An 18,293-nucleotide genomic window follows, 5' to 3' on the forward strand; every position below is an offset into this window, starting at 1 on the left:
CCCCTTCCATCCCTGGTAACCATCAAAAAATGTTGCTGTGTGCAAACCTTTTCTTGTCTGTTTATAATAGTGGTCTCATATAGTATTTGTCCTTTCATAATTGATTTATTTCACCCAGCATAATGTCCTCAAGATTCATCCATGTCATGAAATGTTTTGTGGATTCATCCTTATTCTTTATCATTGTATAGTATTCCATGGTGTGTATATACCACTTTTTGCTTATCCATTTATCTGTTGATGAGCACTTTTTTTCCCCCATCTTTTTGCTATTGTGAATAATGCTGCAATGAACATGGGTGTATATGTGTCTATCCTTGTCACGGCTCTTATTTCTCTAGGATGTATACTGAGGAGTAGGATTGCTGGATCATATGGTATTTCTATTTCTAGCTTTTCAGGGAAGTGCCATACCATTTTCCATAGTGGTTGTAGCATTTTATATTCCTACCAGTAGTGTATAAGAGTTCCAATCTCCCGACAACCTTGCCAGCATTTGTTATTTTATTTATTTATTTTTTTGATCAGTGCCATTTTTGCTGGGGTGAGATGGTATCTCATTGTAGTTTTAATTTGCATCTCTCTAGTAGCTAATGATTGTGAGCATCTCTTCATGTGTTTTTTAGCCACCTGAATTCTTCTTTGGTGAAGTGTCTGTTCATGTCCTTTGCCCATTTTTTAATTGGGTTGTTTATCTTTTTGTTGTTGGGGTGTTAAAATTTTCTATAAATTTTAGAGATTAGACCTTTGTCGGATATGTCATAGCCAATTTTTTTCCCCAGTCTGTAGGTTCTCTTTTGGTGAAGTCTTTTGATGAGCCTAAGTGTTTAATTTTTAGGAGATTCGTTATCTAGTTCATCCTCTGCTGTTTGTGCATTTTTACTTACATTTGATATTCTATTTATTCCCTCCAGAAATCTCTGCTGCAGCTGGCATCTAGAAAATCTGTGTGCTGATACACCTATAACAGGGCTTTGAACTGGTTTGGTCCAGTTCAAACCCCTGCTGAAAATTTGCATTTCTAGCAAGTTCCCTGCTGAGAATTTGCATTTCTAACAAGTTCCAAGGAAGTTGTACATAAGAATCACCTGAGGATGTGTTAAAATGTGGATTCCAATTCAGCATACCCCAGGTGGAACTGGAACAAACTGGTTCAAAGCCCTGCTATAATGAGAACTCTCATTCTTTTCTCATTCATCCTCGTTCTTTTTCTTTTGGTTGTAGGTAGGTTTAATGGTCTCTTTATGCCAGGGCTTCAAACCAGTTCATGTGGGTTTGAACCCCTGCTGAGAATTTGCATTTCCACTCCAGATATACTGAATCAGAACCTACAGTTTAACAAAATCCCCACGTAATTCTCATGTAGAATAAATTTTGAGAACTACTGCATTGCCTGGGAACTTGTTATAAGTACAAATTATCAGCAAGGAACTTGTGAGAATGCAAATTCTCAGCAGGGAACTTATTAGAAATGCCAGTTCTCGGCAGAGATTTGAACTGAAATGAACTGGCTCAAAACCCTGCTTTATACACAAAACAAAGAGCACATGGGTATAGTATAGCTTATGATTCGTGAAATAATGCTTTGGAGGAGGAGCCAGTGTAGAAAAAGAACTGTATGTCCAGTTGAAGGATTGTGAGTCCTATCTCTCCTACCTACTGCGAACCGGGGTCAGAAATATTTACCTATTTCAAAGGGTGGGTTTGAGATAATACCACAAGTGGATTTGAAAACACTCATTACCCAGAAATTTCAAAATAAATGTGACGAATATTTGTAGCTATTACTTTGTTCCTTATGGGTGCTCAAAAAAACTTGACTGCCTGACCTTGGAGAGGCATAGGTGCATTGGCAAGCATCCCCAGATGAGGTCCAACAGGATTGTATGCATACACCTGTAGTTGATTGTTATAGAATGTCTCCAGTGAATCACACATCTCTGAATTCACACCCTTGTGGGGTTGCCTCTCACAATAAACCTGGGCTGGCTTGAGGACTTGCTTCATTATACCAAGAGAATATTGTGGAAGTGACATGGTGTGAGTTCCAGAGCCTACACAGCTTTTGTCTTCACTCTCTTGGGACTTGCCATGTAAAGAGGCTCAGATAGACTACTTAATGATGAGAGGCCACATGAAGAGACAGATTCCAGCCTTCCAGCCCCTCCTGCCAAGGCCCCAGATACATGGGTGAGGCCAACTTGGACCCTTCAGCTCCAGCTCCAGCTCCAGCTCTAGCTCCAGCTGCCTGCCCAGATGAATACAACAGCATGAGTGAGTCCAGACAAGACTAAAAGAAGAACCATCCCTGAACCCACATCATTGTGAGAAATCTTAAATCGGTGTTGTGTTAAGTTACTAATTTTAGGTCGATGTGTTGTGCAACAATAGACATCTTGTGATGATCAAGTTCTTTAAATGCTGCATAGTTAACACACTAGGCTGCTAACCTAAAGGTTGGTGGTTCAAATCCACCCAGAGGTGCTTCAGAGGAAAGGCCTGGTGATCTTCTTTTTGAAAAATCAGCCATTGAAAACCCTAAGGAACACAGTTCTACTCTGACATACATGGGGTCGCCATGAGTCAGAATCAACTCAATGGCAACTAGTAACTATAATCTAGCATTTGACAGGAAAGGAAGGGGAGGGAGAATGAAAACTGAGGAGTCAGAAATAGAAATTACTTCTTTCACCTTGCATAATGACATAACAACGTGTTTACCTCCTTTCTGTGACAAATAGTACATGAGAAGTAACATCCATTTGCTACAAGTCCGTGGCTGGATCTCTGCCTGTGATGAGTCACAAAATATGCCTTACACACTTAGAGATTAAAAAAAAAAAAATTGTCTATAATTCATAGCTCAAGTATTTCTGCCTCCTTACCATTCGTCAATGAAAAAACCCCATTATATGGATTGTTGGAGCCCTGGTGGCACAATGATTAAAGGCCCAGCTGCTAAACATAAAGTCAGTGGTTCCAACCCACCAGTAGCTCCATGAAAGATAGCAGCAGCCTTCTTCCATAGAGATCACAGCCTTGGAAACCCTATGGGGCTGCTCTACTCTGTCCTACAGGACCACTATGAGTCGGAATTGACTTGATGGCAATGGGTTTGGTTTTGGTTTTTGGATATGGACTTTTAATTACTGTGTTAATAAAACCCCAGTAAGGTGGTATTGTTTGTAAAATCAGAAAAATGACACCTAACAATCCTGTATTATAAAAATATGGGTTCATACAATTGGTAACTGTGTTGTCCTAAAAACCATAGGACTATGTTATAAACAAATGTGTATGTTGCCCCCACTGCCCCTTTTCTTTGCCCTCTGTCCTGATTTTTCTTGAGTAGGTTTAAGAGTGTTGTATCATAGGCAGCCTTCTATATTGACATTTTCTAACAATCTGCCAATTTTTCTTCATGGTTTGCTCAGGTCAGGAGCCCTGAATTTCCAGCCGGTGCTAAAAACCCATTGGTCCTTGAGAGTTTGGCTTGTGAAGACATGAGGTGGTGTTTGCAGATGTGGGTCGTTTGTCTTGAGGCCTCTTGTGGGTGATTGCTAGAGTATAATATATGTTTGGGGGCACACTGAAGTCTGAGTTGCTCTAAGAACAAATCTCAGGGGATTCAGTTCAATTTATGATCCCTACTAAAGATTCTCCAGAGAGGTTTGAACTGTGAGATTGATGTGCTAAAGAGGCTACCCAAATCAATAAGCAGATCCCCTGCCACTGTTGGGTCTGCTTCTGTATCAATTCATTTAAGCAGACTATGGAGAGAGAAGTGGGTCTCACAAGGAAACAGAAGCAGCCTGTGGAAATTCAGGCCTGTTCATCTACATTTGGGGTTACTGTGTGTGCTAGGTATGTGTGCTGGTGCTACTCAGTATTCCCTGGGTAGGACTGACCATGATTTACATTGCTATTTCACATTAGTTCCTCTGTACAAAAGAACAGATTTAAAATTCCTTTTTTTTTTCACTCTTACTTATTCAATAGCATATACTATGTGCCAGGTACTGGTAGAGGCATTAAGGACACAAAATCTATTCTCAAGCAATAGTACAGCCCAGTTTTCTTTAGCATTGCAACATAAAAATTCCAAAGTAGAGATTAAATGACAATAATGTGGATTTTATTGACTTTTTTCTAAATTAAAAAAAAGTTCTAAGAATCATATGTGAAATATTGGGAATGTCTTAAAATCAATGCAACAATTGGTACAACTGCTTTGGAAAACTTTTTGGCAGTATCTACTGAAGTGGAATATACACATATCCTATGACTCAGCAATTCCATTTCTAGGTATATACACATATTCACCAAAAGACATGAGCAAGAACTTTCATGGCAGCACTATTCAACATAGCCCACACTTGAGACAACCCAGTCATGCGTTACTGGTAGAATCATGTATCCACCAGAGTCTAGATGAGACCCAGATACTATCTACTTTTTATTGAAGTTGAGCAGTCACTGCATGGTGCAAAAGATCAACCTGCTAGGCTGCTAACAGAAAGGTTGGCAGTTTGAATCCACCCGGAGGCACCTCAGAAGAAAGGCCTAACAGTCTACTGCCAAATAAATCATCTATTGAAAACCCCATGGAGCACAGTTACACTCTGACACATATGGGGTTGCCATGAGTCAGAATCAGCTTGAAGGCGACTGTTTTTTTTTTAAATTGAAGTTGAGCCAATTATTTTAATAAAGAGAATTTAACATATGGAATTGTTTGGTTGAACAGGTGATGGAGAAGTTAGAAAAGGAAAAGGGGACACTGAAGTAACACAGTAATAATGCGGGAATCAGCTACGACTTCTAGGGCTGGGGAACAAAGTGAAGAGGGTGGTGTCATCACACCTTAGAGAACAAAGTTGTGACCCGGATCCTAAGGACCGGGTGCTGCCCAGCACACTGCAGTACTTCTAAGAGGACAAAATGAGTCTGACAGAAACAGAAAGCAAACAGAAAATGGCAAGTTCTTTCTCCCTTCCCCAGCCATCTGGTCTCACTCTATTATTCCCAACTGGTGGAACCAATGGGCAGCCAATTGATAAAGGAGAAACCTGGTTAGTTGAGTCACAGTTCCAGCATTACAAAGCAGAGAGTAGAAGAGTGAGTTTGGGACTAAGAGAGACAACAGTTTAATACATAGCACCAATGGATTAAAAAAAAAAAAGGTGGTATATTCATACAATGGAACATTATAAAAACAATGAGAATGAACAAAACATTGCTACAGGCCACATGGATGAGTTTCATAAAAGTAATGCTGAGCAAAAGAACCTAGATGAAAAAGAGTACCTAGTGGATTCCATTTTTATAAAACTTTAAAAAAGGCCACATTAATCTGTGGGGTTAGAAGTCAAATAGAGGTTACCTTGGTGGGGATGGTGACTGAGGAAGGATGAGGGGTCTTCTGGGGTACTTTTAAATTCTTTTTTTTTTTTTTAACACAGATGTTGTTGCTTTGTTGTAAGCTTGTGATTTGTGTCTTTCTGTATGTATATTCTGTAACAAAACAAGATTAAAAATAGATACAATTAAATTAATAGATACACTATAATACTGAGGATGACCAAGATGTATTTTAATAGCATATTTTACCTCCATACTCAATGCCCAGGCCTACCTGAAAGTTTCAAATATATATTTTTGAAAACCTGATTGAGTTATGCTAGAACAGAATACATTTTTAAGTGTAGACACAATCACATTCAGTTTATTTCTATATTAGGTTTTATATTCTGTTTGTTCCTCACTCACAATAAAATGGAAAAGCAAATTCTAACACACAGAGAGCTCGAATATTTGAGAACTGAGTATTTTGTTATGGCTATAAAAAAAAAATAGCCATGTCTAAATGCTTGAAAGAAGTGGAGCCCAGGGTAGGAAAATTCAGCATAGTTTCTTTGGCCAGACTATCTGATGTATTTAAATACGTGCTAGCACATTAATCAATAGGCTAAATCCATCCTAAAACAGCCCTGGGCAAATCTTCAGGAGTCGTTTTTGAGCTAACTTAAGTAAGTCTTATATACAGTGGGCATTTTATTTATAACAGATTTATTACTGATGATTTTTTCAAGAGAATAGATCCAGTCCACCTTCCCTTTAGTCTGAATATTGAACAGAAAATTCACTTTCATTTCTACTGTTTAAACAAATAGAATGAGAGGTCTCTAAGGAGTCTTCCTAAACTTGCAAAACCAGAGGCACTTAAAAGAAAGAAGGAATGACCCCTTGTGGTGGTTTTAAAATATGTCCACACATTTTCGATAATCCTCCCTTCAAGAGGTAGAGTTTAATTCTCCTCCCGGAATGTGCGCTGTGCTTACTTGTTTCTGATGAATAGAATGTGGCAGAAGTGATGGAATGTTACTCACCAGGGTAGGTCATAAAAGACATTGAAGCTCTGTCCTGCTGTCTCTTGGATCAGGCCCTCTGGGGGAAGCCAGATGCCTGTTGTGAGGGCACGGGAGCAGCCCTATGGTGAGGCCCGGGCAGTGAGGACTGAGGCCTCTTGACAACAGCCTTGTGAGAGAGCCATCTTGGTAGCAGATCCTCAAGCCTCAGTTAAGCCATCAAATGATTGTAGCCCAAGCTGACATCTTTGCCCACCGGCTAAGTTGCCATCAAATTCCTGGACCACAAAAACTGTGAGATAATTGTTTATTGTTTTAAGCTGCTAAATTTGGGGGTGATTTGTTATGCACCAATAGAGAATTATTACATACCTTAATATGCATATATGTATTTATAAAACAAAAACACCTTTGGAAACCCTGGTGGTGTAGTGGTCGAGGACACTGGGTTTTTATATTTATGTATATAAGTATATGAATATCTAATATTTGTTGAATGCTTAGTTTTTTTTAGGCATTTCTCTAAGCATTTTATGTGAAGTAACTCATTTATTCCTCACAACAAACTTATAAGGTAGGTAATATTATTATCTGCATTTTGCACATCAGGGAACTGAGGCACAGACAGACCCAGTAACTTGCCCAAGGTCACCCAGCTAGCTAATGGCAGAGCTAGGATTAGAATTCTTGTAGTCTGACTCTACTATTCTCAACACTAACTTCTATATTACGCTCCTGTTAATACGGTGCTAAGGTCACTGAGAAATACACTATAACAAAATAACGAAAGACAGACTTAAACTTCATAATAGAAAGTGTGGGTTAGATGCAAGAAAACTTTCCTAAAACCTGAAAAGCCCTGGAGGACCTGAAAAGGAGGCTAGGTTCTCATCCACCTGGTAAAGGTCTTGAGAAGGATTATATGACCTCTCAAGGTTGTTTCTAATTCTATGACATAAAATATACCACCTAAGATACAATATGATTTAGTGCTTCCACTTGAAATTGTAAGAGTCAAATTGTATTTACAGCATTCTTATCTCTTAGTTTTCTATTATTTTTGCTAAAAATGAGTATGATGTGTTCATCATGTGTTCCACTGTACTAGGCTGGAATAGAAAAATACATATGTACTGCCTTTTTCACTCTTTTTGAGCTACAGAGACCAAAATATATCCAGTTCTGAAACTGTCTAATACTGCTCATTCTTAACTGTAATGGTCACGTAACTAATTTGGTTTATATGGCAATAAATGACAGTAGAATAATGCAAATTAAACACATACTTCCTTACTTTGTTTCTTCTTTTTTAAAAAATTTACTTTAAAATGTCATTCTAAATTATGACTCATTTCAGAAAAAAAAATAATTTCCAGAAGGGCAGGGACTGCATTTAAAATTTATCATTCTTTTAAAAAAACTAATATAATGTGTGTAATGTTATTTATTGATAATTAATTTGGTGTATTTTAATTCAATAAATTCAAAGTACTTCACAGATATTTAGGATGGCAAATATAGTTCTCTTTTAATTGATAGAAGTAAAAAGGACTGGCAAGATCACCTTAGGGTCTTTACTTAAATATTACCTCAGTGAGACCTTCTCTGACCACATTATTTAAAACTAAAAACCTTCCTCAATAGGTTTCTGTTTTATTTTTCTTCATAGTCGTTATTATCATACAGTAAATATATGTAAGTGTGTTTCACGTTATTTTATTTTATTGCCTGTTTCCTGCCAGTAGAATGTAAGCTCCATGAGGTCAGGGAGATTTATTTGTGTTTTGTTCTCTGCTATATAGATTCAGTGCCTAGAATAATGTCCACCATATAGTAGGTGTTTGATAAATATTTGTTGAACAAATGAATACAAAGATCCAGCAAGTGCATCAGGTATGTGTCTCCTAACTAATGCTAATAATAATGACTACTTATTAAATATTTGGAAACCCTGGTGGCATAGTGGTTAAGTGCTAAGGCTGCTAATCAAAAGGTCTGCAGTTTGAATCCACCAGGCGCTCCTTGGAAACCCTATGGGGCAGTTCTACTCTGTCCTATAGGGTTGCTATGAGTCAGAATTGACTCTATGGCAGGGTTTAAGTTTATTGAATATTTACTTATTTTATTATCATACTGACCTATGAGGACTAGTGTTAATATTATGACCATTTTCCAGATGTTATAATTAAGTAATGTGCCCAAGATCATGCAGAAATTATAAACCAGAAACTGGTTTTAACATTAAGCTAAGTGAAATAAGTCAGTCAAAAAGGCCACATATTGTAGGATTACATTTATATAAAACATCCAGAACAGGCAAATTTAGAGACAGAAAGCAGATTAGTGGCTGCCAGGGCCTGGGGGAGAAGGGCTAGAGGGAAACTGGGAGTGACTGCTAATGGGTACAGAGTTTTTTTTAGCAGGGACAAAAGTGTTTTAAAATGAGATAGTGGTAATGGTTACACAAGCCTGTGAATATATTTATAAACCATTTAATTGTATACTTTAAATGGGTGAATTTTATGCTATGTATCTTATATCTCAATAAAGCTATTTACCAAAGTAAAACAGATTTTAAACTCAGATCTCCTAGGCTTCAAAGCTTCTAATCACCCTGTCTCACTCCTCCCCCTAACAAGGGAGCTAAGACTGGAGAAATGGCTGATTCTGACACTGGGTTGGGGGAAGCACAAGGTTTCCTGGAACATCTTGTGCCAGAAAGTAGAGAAGTGCTCAGATACTGATTAGGACTTGTCCAAAGGACACAGGGAGCCTTTCACAAGTGAATGGAGGGAGAAATGAAAGCTCTTTGTTACCCAAGAATGTCACCTCATCAACATAGGTGGAATGATAGGAATGGTGGAATCAGTATTCCACAACCACCTAGTCATCATGGATTCAGGCAAGCAGCATCAATGGGTGCTAAACCATTGTGTGAAAGATTATTGGGGAAAAGGACTCTCATACAGTCTCAAAGTATTATCAATGGATTAATTTTTATTTCATTTTTTTAAATTGAGATGATATTCACATAACAAAATTAACCATTTTAAAGTAAATGATGAAGTGGCATTTAGTACATTCATAATGTTGTCCAACCATCACCTCTATCTAGTGCCAAAACCTTTTCATCACTTCAAAATAAAAAAAAAACCTGTACTAATTACACAATTATTCCACTTCTCTGCTCCCTCCTGTCCCCGTTGTTGTTGTTAGGTGCCATTCAGTCATTTCTGACTCATAGTGTATGTACAACAGAATGAAACACTGCCTGGTTCTGTGCCATCCTCACAATTGTTGTTATGTTTGAGCCCATCATTGCAGCCACTGTGTAAATCCATCTCTTTGAGGGACTTCCTCTTTTTTGCTGACCTTCTACTTTACCAAGCATGATGTCCTTCTCCAGGGATTGATCCCTCCTGATAACATGTCCAAAGTATGTTAGACGTAGTCTCGCCACCCTTGATTCTAAGGAGCATTCTGAATGTACTTCTTCCAAGACAGATTTGTTCATTCTTGTGGCACTTCATAGTATATTCAATATTCTTTGCCAACACCATAATTCAAAGGCATCGATTCTTCTTTGGTCTTCCTTATTCCTTGTCCAGTTTCGCACCCATGTGAGGTGATTAAAAACATCGTGGCTTGGGTCAGGCGAACCTTAAGCCTTAAAGGTGACATCTTTGCTCTTTAACACCTTAAACAAGTCTTTTGCAGTAGATTTGCCCAATGCAATGTGTCATATGATTTCTTGACTGCTGCTTCCGTGGGTGTTGACTGTGGATCCAAGTAAAATGAAATCCTTGAGAACCTCAATTTTTTCTCCGTTTATCACAATGTTGCTTATTGGTCCATTTGTGAGAATTTTTGTTTTCTTTATGTTGAGGCGTAATCCATACTACCGGCTGTGGTCTTTGATCTTCATCACTCAGTGCTTCAAGTCCCCTTCACTTTCAGCAAGCAAGGTTGTATCGTCTGCATATTGTGGTTGTTAATGAGTCTTCCTTCAATCCTGATGACCCGTTCTTCTTCATATAGTCCAGCTTCTCGGAGTATTTGCCCCTGGCAACCACCAATCTGCTTTCTGTTCCTCTGGATTTTCCTGTTCTGAATATTTCATATAAACAGAATCATACAATATGTGACCTTTGTGACTGACTTCATTTACTTAGCATAATGTTTTCGATGTTTGGCCATGTTGTAGTAGGCATCAGCACTTTATTACTTTTTATGGTACGGACATACCAGTTTATTCGTCTGTTGATAGACATCTTAGTTGTTTACACCTGTTAGCTATTATGAATAGTGCTGCTATTAATATTGGTGTGGAAGTATTTGAGTACCTGTTTTCATTCTTCTGGGTACATACCTAGGAGTGGAATTGCTAGGTCATATGGTAATTCTTATCTTTAACCTTTTGAGGTACTACCATACTATTTTCCACAGGAGACTGCAGCATTTTTCCTTCCCACCAGCAATGTATGAGGGTCCCAGTTTCTCCACATTCTTGCCAACATTTCTTTTTCTTTCTTTCTGCTTAGATTATAGCCATCCTAGTGGATGTGAAGTGGTATCTCATTGGGGTTTTGATTTGTATTTCCCTAATGATTCCTGATGTTGAATATCTTTTTTAGGTGTTTCCTGGCCATTTGTATATCTTTTTTTTTTTTTTGAGAAGTGTCTACTCAAGTTCTTTTCCTATTTTTTACACAGATAATTTTTAAAAAATTTTGTTGTTGAGAATATACACAATAAAAATACACCAATTTCAATAGTTCCTACATGCACCATTTAGTGACATTGATTACATTCTTTGATTTGTGCAAACATTCTTCCCCTCCTTTTCTGAGTTACTCCTCCCCGTCCCATTAACATAAAGTCCCTGCCCCCTAAGGTTCCTATCTAATCTTTCAAGTTGCTGTTGTCAATTTGATCCCATGTAGACAGCTCTTAAAAGAGCATAATGCTCAAGGCAGACTTTTTTTTTCTTTTTTTTAACCAGTTAAGCTAAACTATTGTTTGGTTTTAAGATTTCAGAGGACATTTTTGGTTTAAGGTTTAAAGATTACCTCTGGGCAATAGTTCCACGGGTTCATCCAAACTTCATAGGTTCACGAAGTCTGGAGTCCATGAGAATTTGAAATTGTTCTGCATTTTCCACACAGATTATTTTTGTTGTTGTGGTGGTGAAATATATATAAAATTGCCATTTTAACCATTTTTAAGTGTACAATTAAATGGCATGAATTATATTCACAATGTTGTGCAGAGATCACCACTATGTCCAAACTTTTTTTTTTTATCACCCCAGACAGAAACTCTGTATCCATTAAACATTAACTCCTCTTTCTTCCCCCATTCCCCTTCTCCGCCTATGGTAACCACTAACCTTTTTGTCACTATGCTTTTGCCTATTCTAGACTTTTCACGTAAGTGGGATCCTACAATGTTTGTCCTTTGTATTTGGCTTATTTCACTTACCATAATGTTTTCAAGGTTCGTCCATGTTGTAGCATGTATCAGAACTTCATTTCTCTTTATGGCTGAGTATTATTCCATTTATGTAGATACTACGTTTTGCTTATCCATCCAACTGTTAATGGGCACTTGGATTGCTTCTACCTTTGGCTATTGTGAATAATGCTGCAGTGAACATTGGTGGACAAGGGTCTATTTGAGTCCCTGCTTTCAATTTTTTTTTTTTTGGATATATACTGAGGTGTGGAATTTCTAGGTCATACGGTAATTCCATGTTTAACTTTTTGAGGAACTGACAAACTTTTCCACAGCAGCTGCACCATTTTTCATTCCCACCAGCAATGCACAAGGATTCCAATTTCTCTACATCATTGCCCAAACTTGTTATTTTCCATTTTTAAAAAATAATAGCCATCCTAATGGTTGCAAAGTGGTATTTCACAGATTACTTTTGAAATCCAAAGGGAAATAGGTACTTTTCCATGGAGGCATGGTTAAATGTAACCTCACCAATAATAAAGCCAACAGACATCATGTCCCTTCTGATATGACCCACTAAGATGGACACATCATCATCTATATACTTGAAAAAATCACATTAACTTGCATCTAATCATAGGGAAACAGGCAACTTCAAATTGAGGAACATTCTGCAAAACAGGACTGGATTCTTTAAGAAAAGTCAATGTTATGAAATTAAAAAACAAAGTCAGGAATTATTCTAAAGGAGCTTAAAAAGACACATCAACTGAATGCAATGCATGATCCTTGATTGTATCATAGGTTGGAACAAAAATCAGCTAAAAAGGACATTTAAAAAATTATGACTGTGGCCTATATATTACACATAATAGAATTATATTAATGTTAACATTTCTTGGCATGATAATGGAATTCTGATTATGTAGGAGAGTATCTTTGTTCTTAGGAGATACATACTGAAATATTTAGGGATAAATGGTAACAATGTCTACAAAAATCTCAATTGACTCAGCAAAACAAAACAAAAAAACCCAATACCATATGTGTTTATAAAGATATACACATACATACAAACACATTATATACAGAAAGCAAATGTGGTGAAATGTAAAAAAATTGGTGACTATAGGTAAAAAAAAAAAATTTTTTTTGTTCATTATAATTTTCTCAGTAGGCTTCATATTTTTGAAAATAGTTTCATAAAGCAAAAAGCTTTTCAAGCAGCACTTTCGGCTCTGCTGAGTTTAGTATCTTTAGAATAAGACTAGCCAATTTTGTCCAGGATACAGTTGTATAAGCGAAAGGGGGCAAACGGTCAGGATGCACATCTTTCAAAACTACTGTAAATATTTTAATACACGGGAGAACACTGCAATTAACCTTTCTTCTCATTATTAACTTGATTCGCATCTTTATTAGGCAGCTAGCCTAATAGAGATTTTGGGGTCAGCCAGGCCCGAATTTGAATCCTAGCTGGGTAAACTAACTTCTTTAGGGCTCAATTTCCGGATTGTAAAATGGAGAGAACAGCTCCATGGGGTGGGATTGTTGTGTTAAACTGTTATGCGCATGGCATTTTTTTAAACTGGATTTCAATTCATGTGCAAAAGCGTCATCCTACTTTCAATCCTACCTGCATTTCTTCCTTCCTTAAACTCAAACAATACTGTGGGGTAGGTAAAGCTGAGGGATAAAATGACTTCTCCAAGGTCACACAACTAGTGAAGGATCCAGGTTTCCCAGCTCTTGGTCCTGTGCCCTTTCTATGCCCGCCTGAGAGGAAGAAGCGGCGCTGATGGGAATGCAAGGATGTAGAGGAGCAAAGGGAGAGAAGAGGCCGCGGGGAGAGAGGTGGTGTGAGACCGGCGGAGGCGCGGGCCAAGGAAGAGCGCATGGAGAAGTCCGCGGCGCGACCCGCCGGGGTGCGAAGGCGAGAGACAGTGGCTGGCGAGGGAGGGTCGCGCGGGCGGAGAGCCCGGGAGAGGCCGGCGGCCAGGTCCGGCCTTGGGGGCTCAGAAGGAGAGGCCCCGGCCGCGGGCGGGGGCAAGGGTCACTTCTGCGTAGGTGGGTCAGCGGGTGGGTGCGCGGCACGCAGGGGGCGCGCGGCGCGGTGGTCCCGACCCCACGGGAGGACGGGGGCGGGGCGGGCCCGGGCGGGGGCGGGTCTTGCTAGGCCCCCTGCAGGAGCAGCAGCGGCGGCGGCGGCGGCGGCGGCGGCGGCGGCGGCGCAGGCGCGGTTCCCGCCTCCTCCCGGGCGGCGAAGCGAGTGGAGGCAGCAGCCGGGCTCGGCTTGGCTCCCGCGTCGTCGTCGCCGCCGCAGCCCCCACCCCCCTTCCGCCGCGCTGGGATGAGCTCCCGGAAAGGTGAGCGGCCCGCGGGCTCCCCTCCTCCCCGTCGCGCGGCCCGCATGCCGAGCGGCCCGACCGTTAATGTGTGTCTTCTCTTTCCCCAGTGCTGGCCATTCAGGCCCGAAAGCGGAGGCCGAAAAGAGAGAAACATCCGAAAAAGTGAGTCCATGCTGCGCCAGCCCCCGGGCCCTCTCCCCCGCCCCGTCGGAGGGAGCCCGCGTCCACGCAGGGCAAAGTTGACCGGGTACCCCGGGCCGGCGGCCGGCGGGCTGGTCCCCCGGGACGCCGGCGCCGGGCTCTTGCGCGCCCCGCGGGCGGCCGGGGGGAAGGGCGACGGGGGAGGGGCGCGCGCAGCCCGCGGCCGGCCGCCCAGCATCCCCGGCCCCGAGGGCCCAGGCCTCCCGGCTCCTGGCCCGCGTTGCCGCGGCCTCCGGGGACAGACTGAGGGAGGCCGGCGAGGAGGCTCTGGGCTTGCGCATCCCCCTTGCGCGCCGAGCTCGCCCTGGGGTCGGGGGGCGCGCGGGTCCTTCTCTGGAGGAGCGGTGGCGCCCGCCACTCCGGCTCCGGCGCTCCCGGTGCGGGTGTGAGGCAGCTGCGAGGCGCCCACCTGGGGATGCGGGCAGAAGAGGAAGAGGTTTCGAGCGTGCTAGGGAGAGAATGTGTCTATCGCCTCCTCTTCCTCTCCGGCCCCCGCCGCTCGGCCTTTCTGCTGAACACCCGAGCTGGTTGTCAAGTGGTTTGCCTCGGGCGTGTTCCTGGCGCGAGCTCAACTCTGAGACCGGTGCGTTTTGGCGCTCGGGTTTTTATTCGAAACTTTATGCTCGGGTCGAGCGTGACTTTGCTGCGCGGCGGCTGCGCTCGGGTCGCCTGCTGCGCTCAGGTCGTTGGCTGAGCCGGGCCGGTGGGCGTGCGCGGGTCGGCTGCGGTTCCCGGCGCCACTCTCCGGCTCCTGGTTGTGCCGGGCAGTTGATGAATAGGGTGGTGATATTTAAAACGTGCCAGCCAGCCAGCCAGCCACCTCCAGCCTGGCTGTGGACCGGAGTTCGAGCGGCCGGTGCCTGAGAAGCCTTTCCTGGAGAGCTGCTTGGAGACTGCAGAGCGCCGCCTCTTTTTCTTTATTTTTTTGTTCTACCAACATTCAGCATCTTTTTCTTTCCTCTAGATTTCTTGCTCCGCTCTTTCGTTTCAACAAATCCTGAGAGGTATTTTTGGTAGTATGATTTGATATTAAAGACGATGTTTGGATAAACTCACCAAGCGTTCGTTTGTTTCATTTGGGGGTCTACCCCTCTCCTTGCTTAGGCTTTTTTCATTCATGTTGGCCTTGGTCTCTGCCTAGTGCATTTCATACCCATTGGTGGCATCTTTGAAAACTGGCAAAGTCGTTGTTAATGTGGTGATTTACCACGGCAAGATTTTGTTTATTTAAAACGGAACACAACTGGAAACTATTTCTCGGGTTTCACAAAACGTGGATGTCAACATAAAAATTCCTTCCCAAAACACTATTATGGCGAGGTAAAAGGACTTATTAAGGATTTGAAGAACTGGTGGGTAAAAAATGGATGTTCAGTGTTAAAAGGGAGTGGATTTTTGGTAGTTATAGTTTAAAAAAAAATCAGTGCCTGCTTTCAAGTCAGTGAAGAACTTTACGTTTAGGATTTCTTTTAGCACTTAAGGAGAAATATATAATGTTTAGATCCCGAGTGAATACTGGCTTTTAATCACAGCTTTCAAATCAAGGTGTTAATTTGTTTCCACATAGTACATTATGTTCAGAAATGGAAAAAGGGGTTGAAAAACCATGGCCCCAGTTTTGTGGATGGCTGTGTATGTGTGCGTGTGAGTGTATAAAATATGCGTGCATAAGTATGCATATGTGTAGAAAAACAGCTTTGATCAAAGTAAGTCAGTGTGTTTCATATTTTCATATTTCAGGGTATGACTTTTCTAATGGCCAAGAGCCTTTTTTGGTGTGCTGCAGTTTGGATTTGTATGGTATGTTTATAAAGAATTAGTATATAGCCACAGTATTTAACTTTTACTCTCACAGGTTAATTTATTTATTTCATTGTGTTTTGTGTATATGTGATAAGATTTAAGGAAAAAGATCCTCCAGCTACTGAGTAACTGAGCTGGCTGGTCTGCAAGTTAATTAGCAAGAAAAAGAGACCAGCCTAATTACATAAGAGTTTAAGGAAATGCCATTTTCCACTTAATTCTTTGAATTGAGGCATTATTATTTTAAAGAAATGTTTGATATGATATATTCTTATATTCCACAAATACCTGAATGCTTTTCCTAGGAGATGGTGATACAGCTTTGAACAAGACAAAGCTCTTCATGAAGCTTCTATTCTGTTGAGGTTTGGGGAGAACTTCACAGAGGACAACAAATAAAGATAATGTCAGATATTGCTGAGGGGTAGGAAGAAAATAAAGATGGGGCACCTTGAGTAATAATTCTGGTAGATAACATTGGATACAAGCCAGGCACTGTGCTGATTGCTTTACTTGTATTTGTACCTTGTGGCAACCCTAAGATTGTTGTTAGTTGCTGTTCAGTTGATTCCGACTTGTGGTGAACCCGTGTGTGCAGAATAGAACTGCTGCATAGGGTTTTCATGCCTGTGGCTTTTCCAGAAGCTGTTCATCAGGCCTGTCTTCTGAGGAACCTCTGGGTGGGTTCAAATTGCCAACCTTTCAGCCTGTAGTTGAATGCTTAATATTTGCGCCAATCAGGGACTCCGTTTACACCTTGTGACAGCCTAATGAGGTAGACACTTATTACCAAGATTTTACAGATGAGGAAACGGGGGCACCACATGAGTAAGTAACATGCCTGGCTATTAAGTTGAATCTAGGCGGCCTGGGACCCAGTCTGCACTCATACCTCTCATAGGAGTTGACATTTGAGAAGAAACTAGAATGAGGAGGAGGAGATTGGAGTGTGGCAAAGGCCCTGGGAAGGAATGGGTTAGGAATGTTTGAGGAACCCAAAGGTCCAGGGTGGCCAGAGTATACAGAAGAGTTTAGTGAGAGAGGCAGGAGTCAAATTGTGTAGGGCCTTGTATATGAGAGTGACAGGATCTGATTTTTGTTTTTAAAAGAGCAGTGGTTATTATGTAGAGAATGTTTAATGGGGACAGAAGTGGAAACTGGGAGCTAACCTTCTGTAGTAGGACAGGGGAGATAATGGTGACTTGGTTTAGGATGGAGGAGTGGCCCTGGAGGAAGTGGTGATAGAAGGGACTTGAGGAGACTGGTAGTCTCAGAGGTGTTGCTCATTTTACAGACATCGCTGACAGAGGGTAAGGTCATACAGCTTACTTTGGACCAGAGTTCAGGCCTCCTGGTGTGCCCAGTGTTTTGCTTTTTGATTAATTCTCCAGAAGAGAGTTATAGATCTAATTTTAAAGCATATTAATGTGATAACTGGCAAAATTAAATTATGCGACTATATGGTCCTACTTTTGTCATTATCTATTTGTGTATGCAAGTTTTTCGTTAATTTTATTTCAGCTCAATTCTTCAAGCTTTTATGAATTGAGCCAGATCCTTTAGGCTACTTATTTAGTACACCAGAATTTTTAATTGTCAGGAATAAGAATATGATTTTTCTACTGAGATGAGTCAAAATTTTAGCTTCATTAGATCGTTCCAAAGAGTTTAGTTGGCAGAATTTAATTGTGCTGATATGTGAGTAACAGGCAGCTTGGAAGGACTACAGTGTCATTCAGTCATGAATTTTATGATTTAGTGTAACAGGTAGTTTGGGTACTTTGCGACATGTGTGTTTAGGTGCATTTTTCAAAAGGTCTCATTTTTTTGCATACAACTTTTTTATTGAAGCGTAATTTCACGTGCCATAAAATTTATCCTTTTAAAGTATACGCTTCACTAGTTTTTATTATACTGTATTCCCGAGTTGTGCAACCATCACCACTAGTTACAGAACGTTTTAATCGCTCCTAAAAGAAACCCTGTACCTGTTAGCAGTCATTTCTCGTTCTCCTCTGTTTCTAACCCCTGACAACCACTGATGTACTAGACTATGGACTGCCTATTCTGGACATGTCATATAAATGGAATCATATAATACCTGGCCTTTTGTGCC

General features: G+C 40.9%; 1 protein-coding gene across 2 annotated transcripts in view; it reads left to right on the forward strand.

Annotated features, from left to right (window-relative positions):
- The first annotated feature begins 14,092 nt into the window (after nt 1–14,092).
- Nucleotides 14,093–18,293, forward strand: part of SRPK2 (SRSF protein kinase 2) — a 274,393-nt gene continuing 270,192 nt past the window's right edge. Inside the window, exons 1-2 of one of the 2 annotated variants that reach the window (XM_064289877.1) lie at nt 14,093–14,191; nt 14,281–14,335. In XM_064289877.1, the coding sequence (XP_064145947.1) occupies nt 14,176–14,191; nt 14,281–14,335 (71 nt within the window). In that variant the 5' untranslated portion in view covers nt 14,093–14,175. The remainder of the gene's footprint in view (nt 14,192–14,280; nt 14,336–18,293) is intronic. The other variant, XM_064289879.1, reaches the window with a different exon arrangement.

The sequence above is a fragment of the Loxodonta africana genome, chromosome 8, assembly GCF_030014295.1.
Source record: "Loxodonta africana isolate mLoxAfr1 chromosome 8, mLoxAfr1.hap2, whole genome shotgun sequence".
Classification (NCBI taxonomy): Eukaryota; Metazoa; Chordata; class Mammalia; order Proboscidea; family Elephantidae; genus Loxodonta; species Loxodonta africana.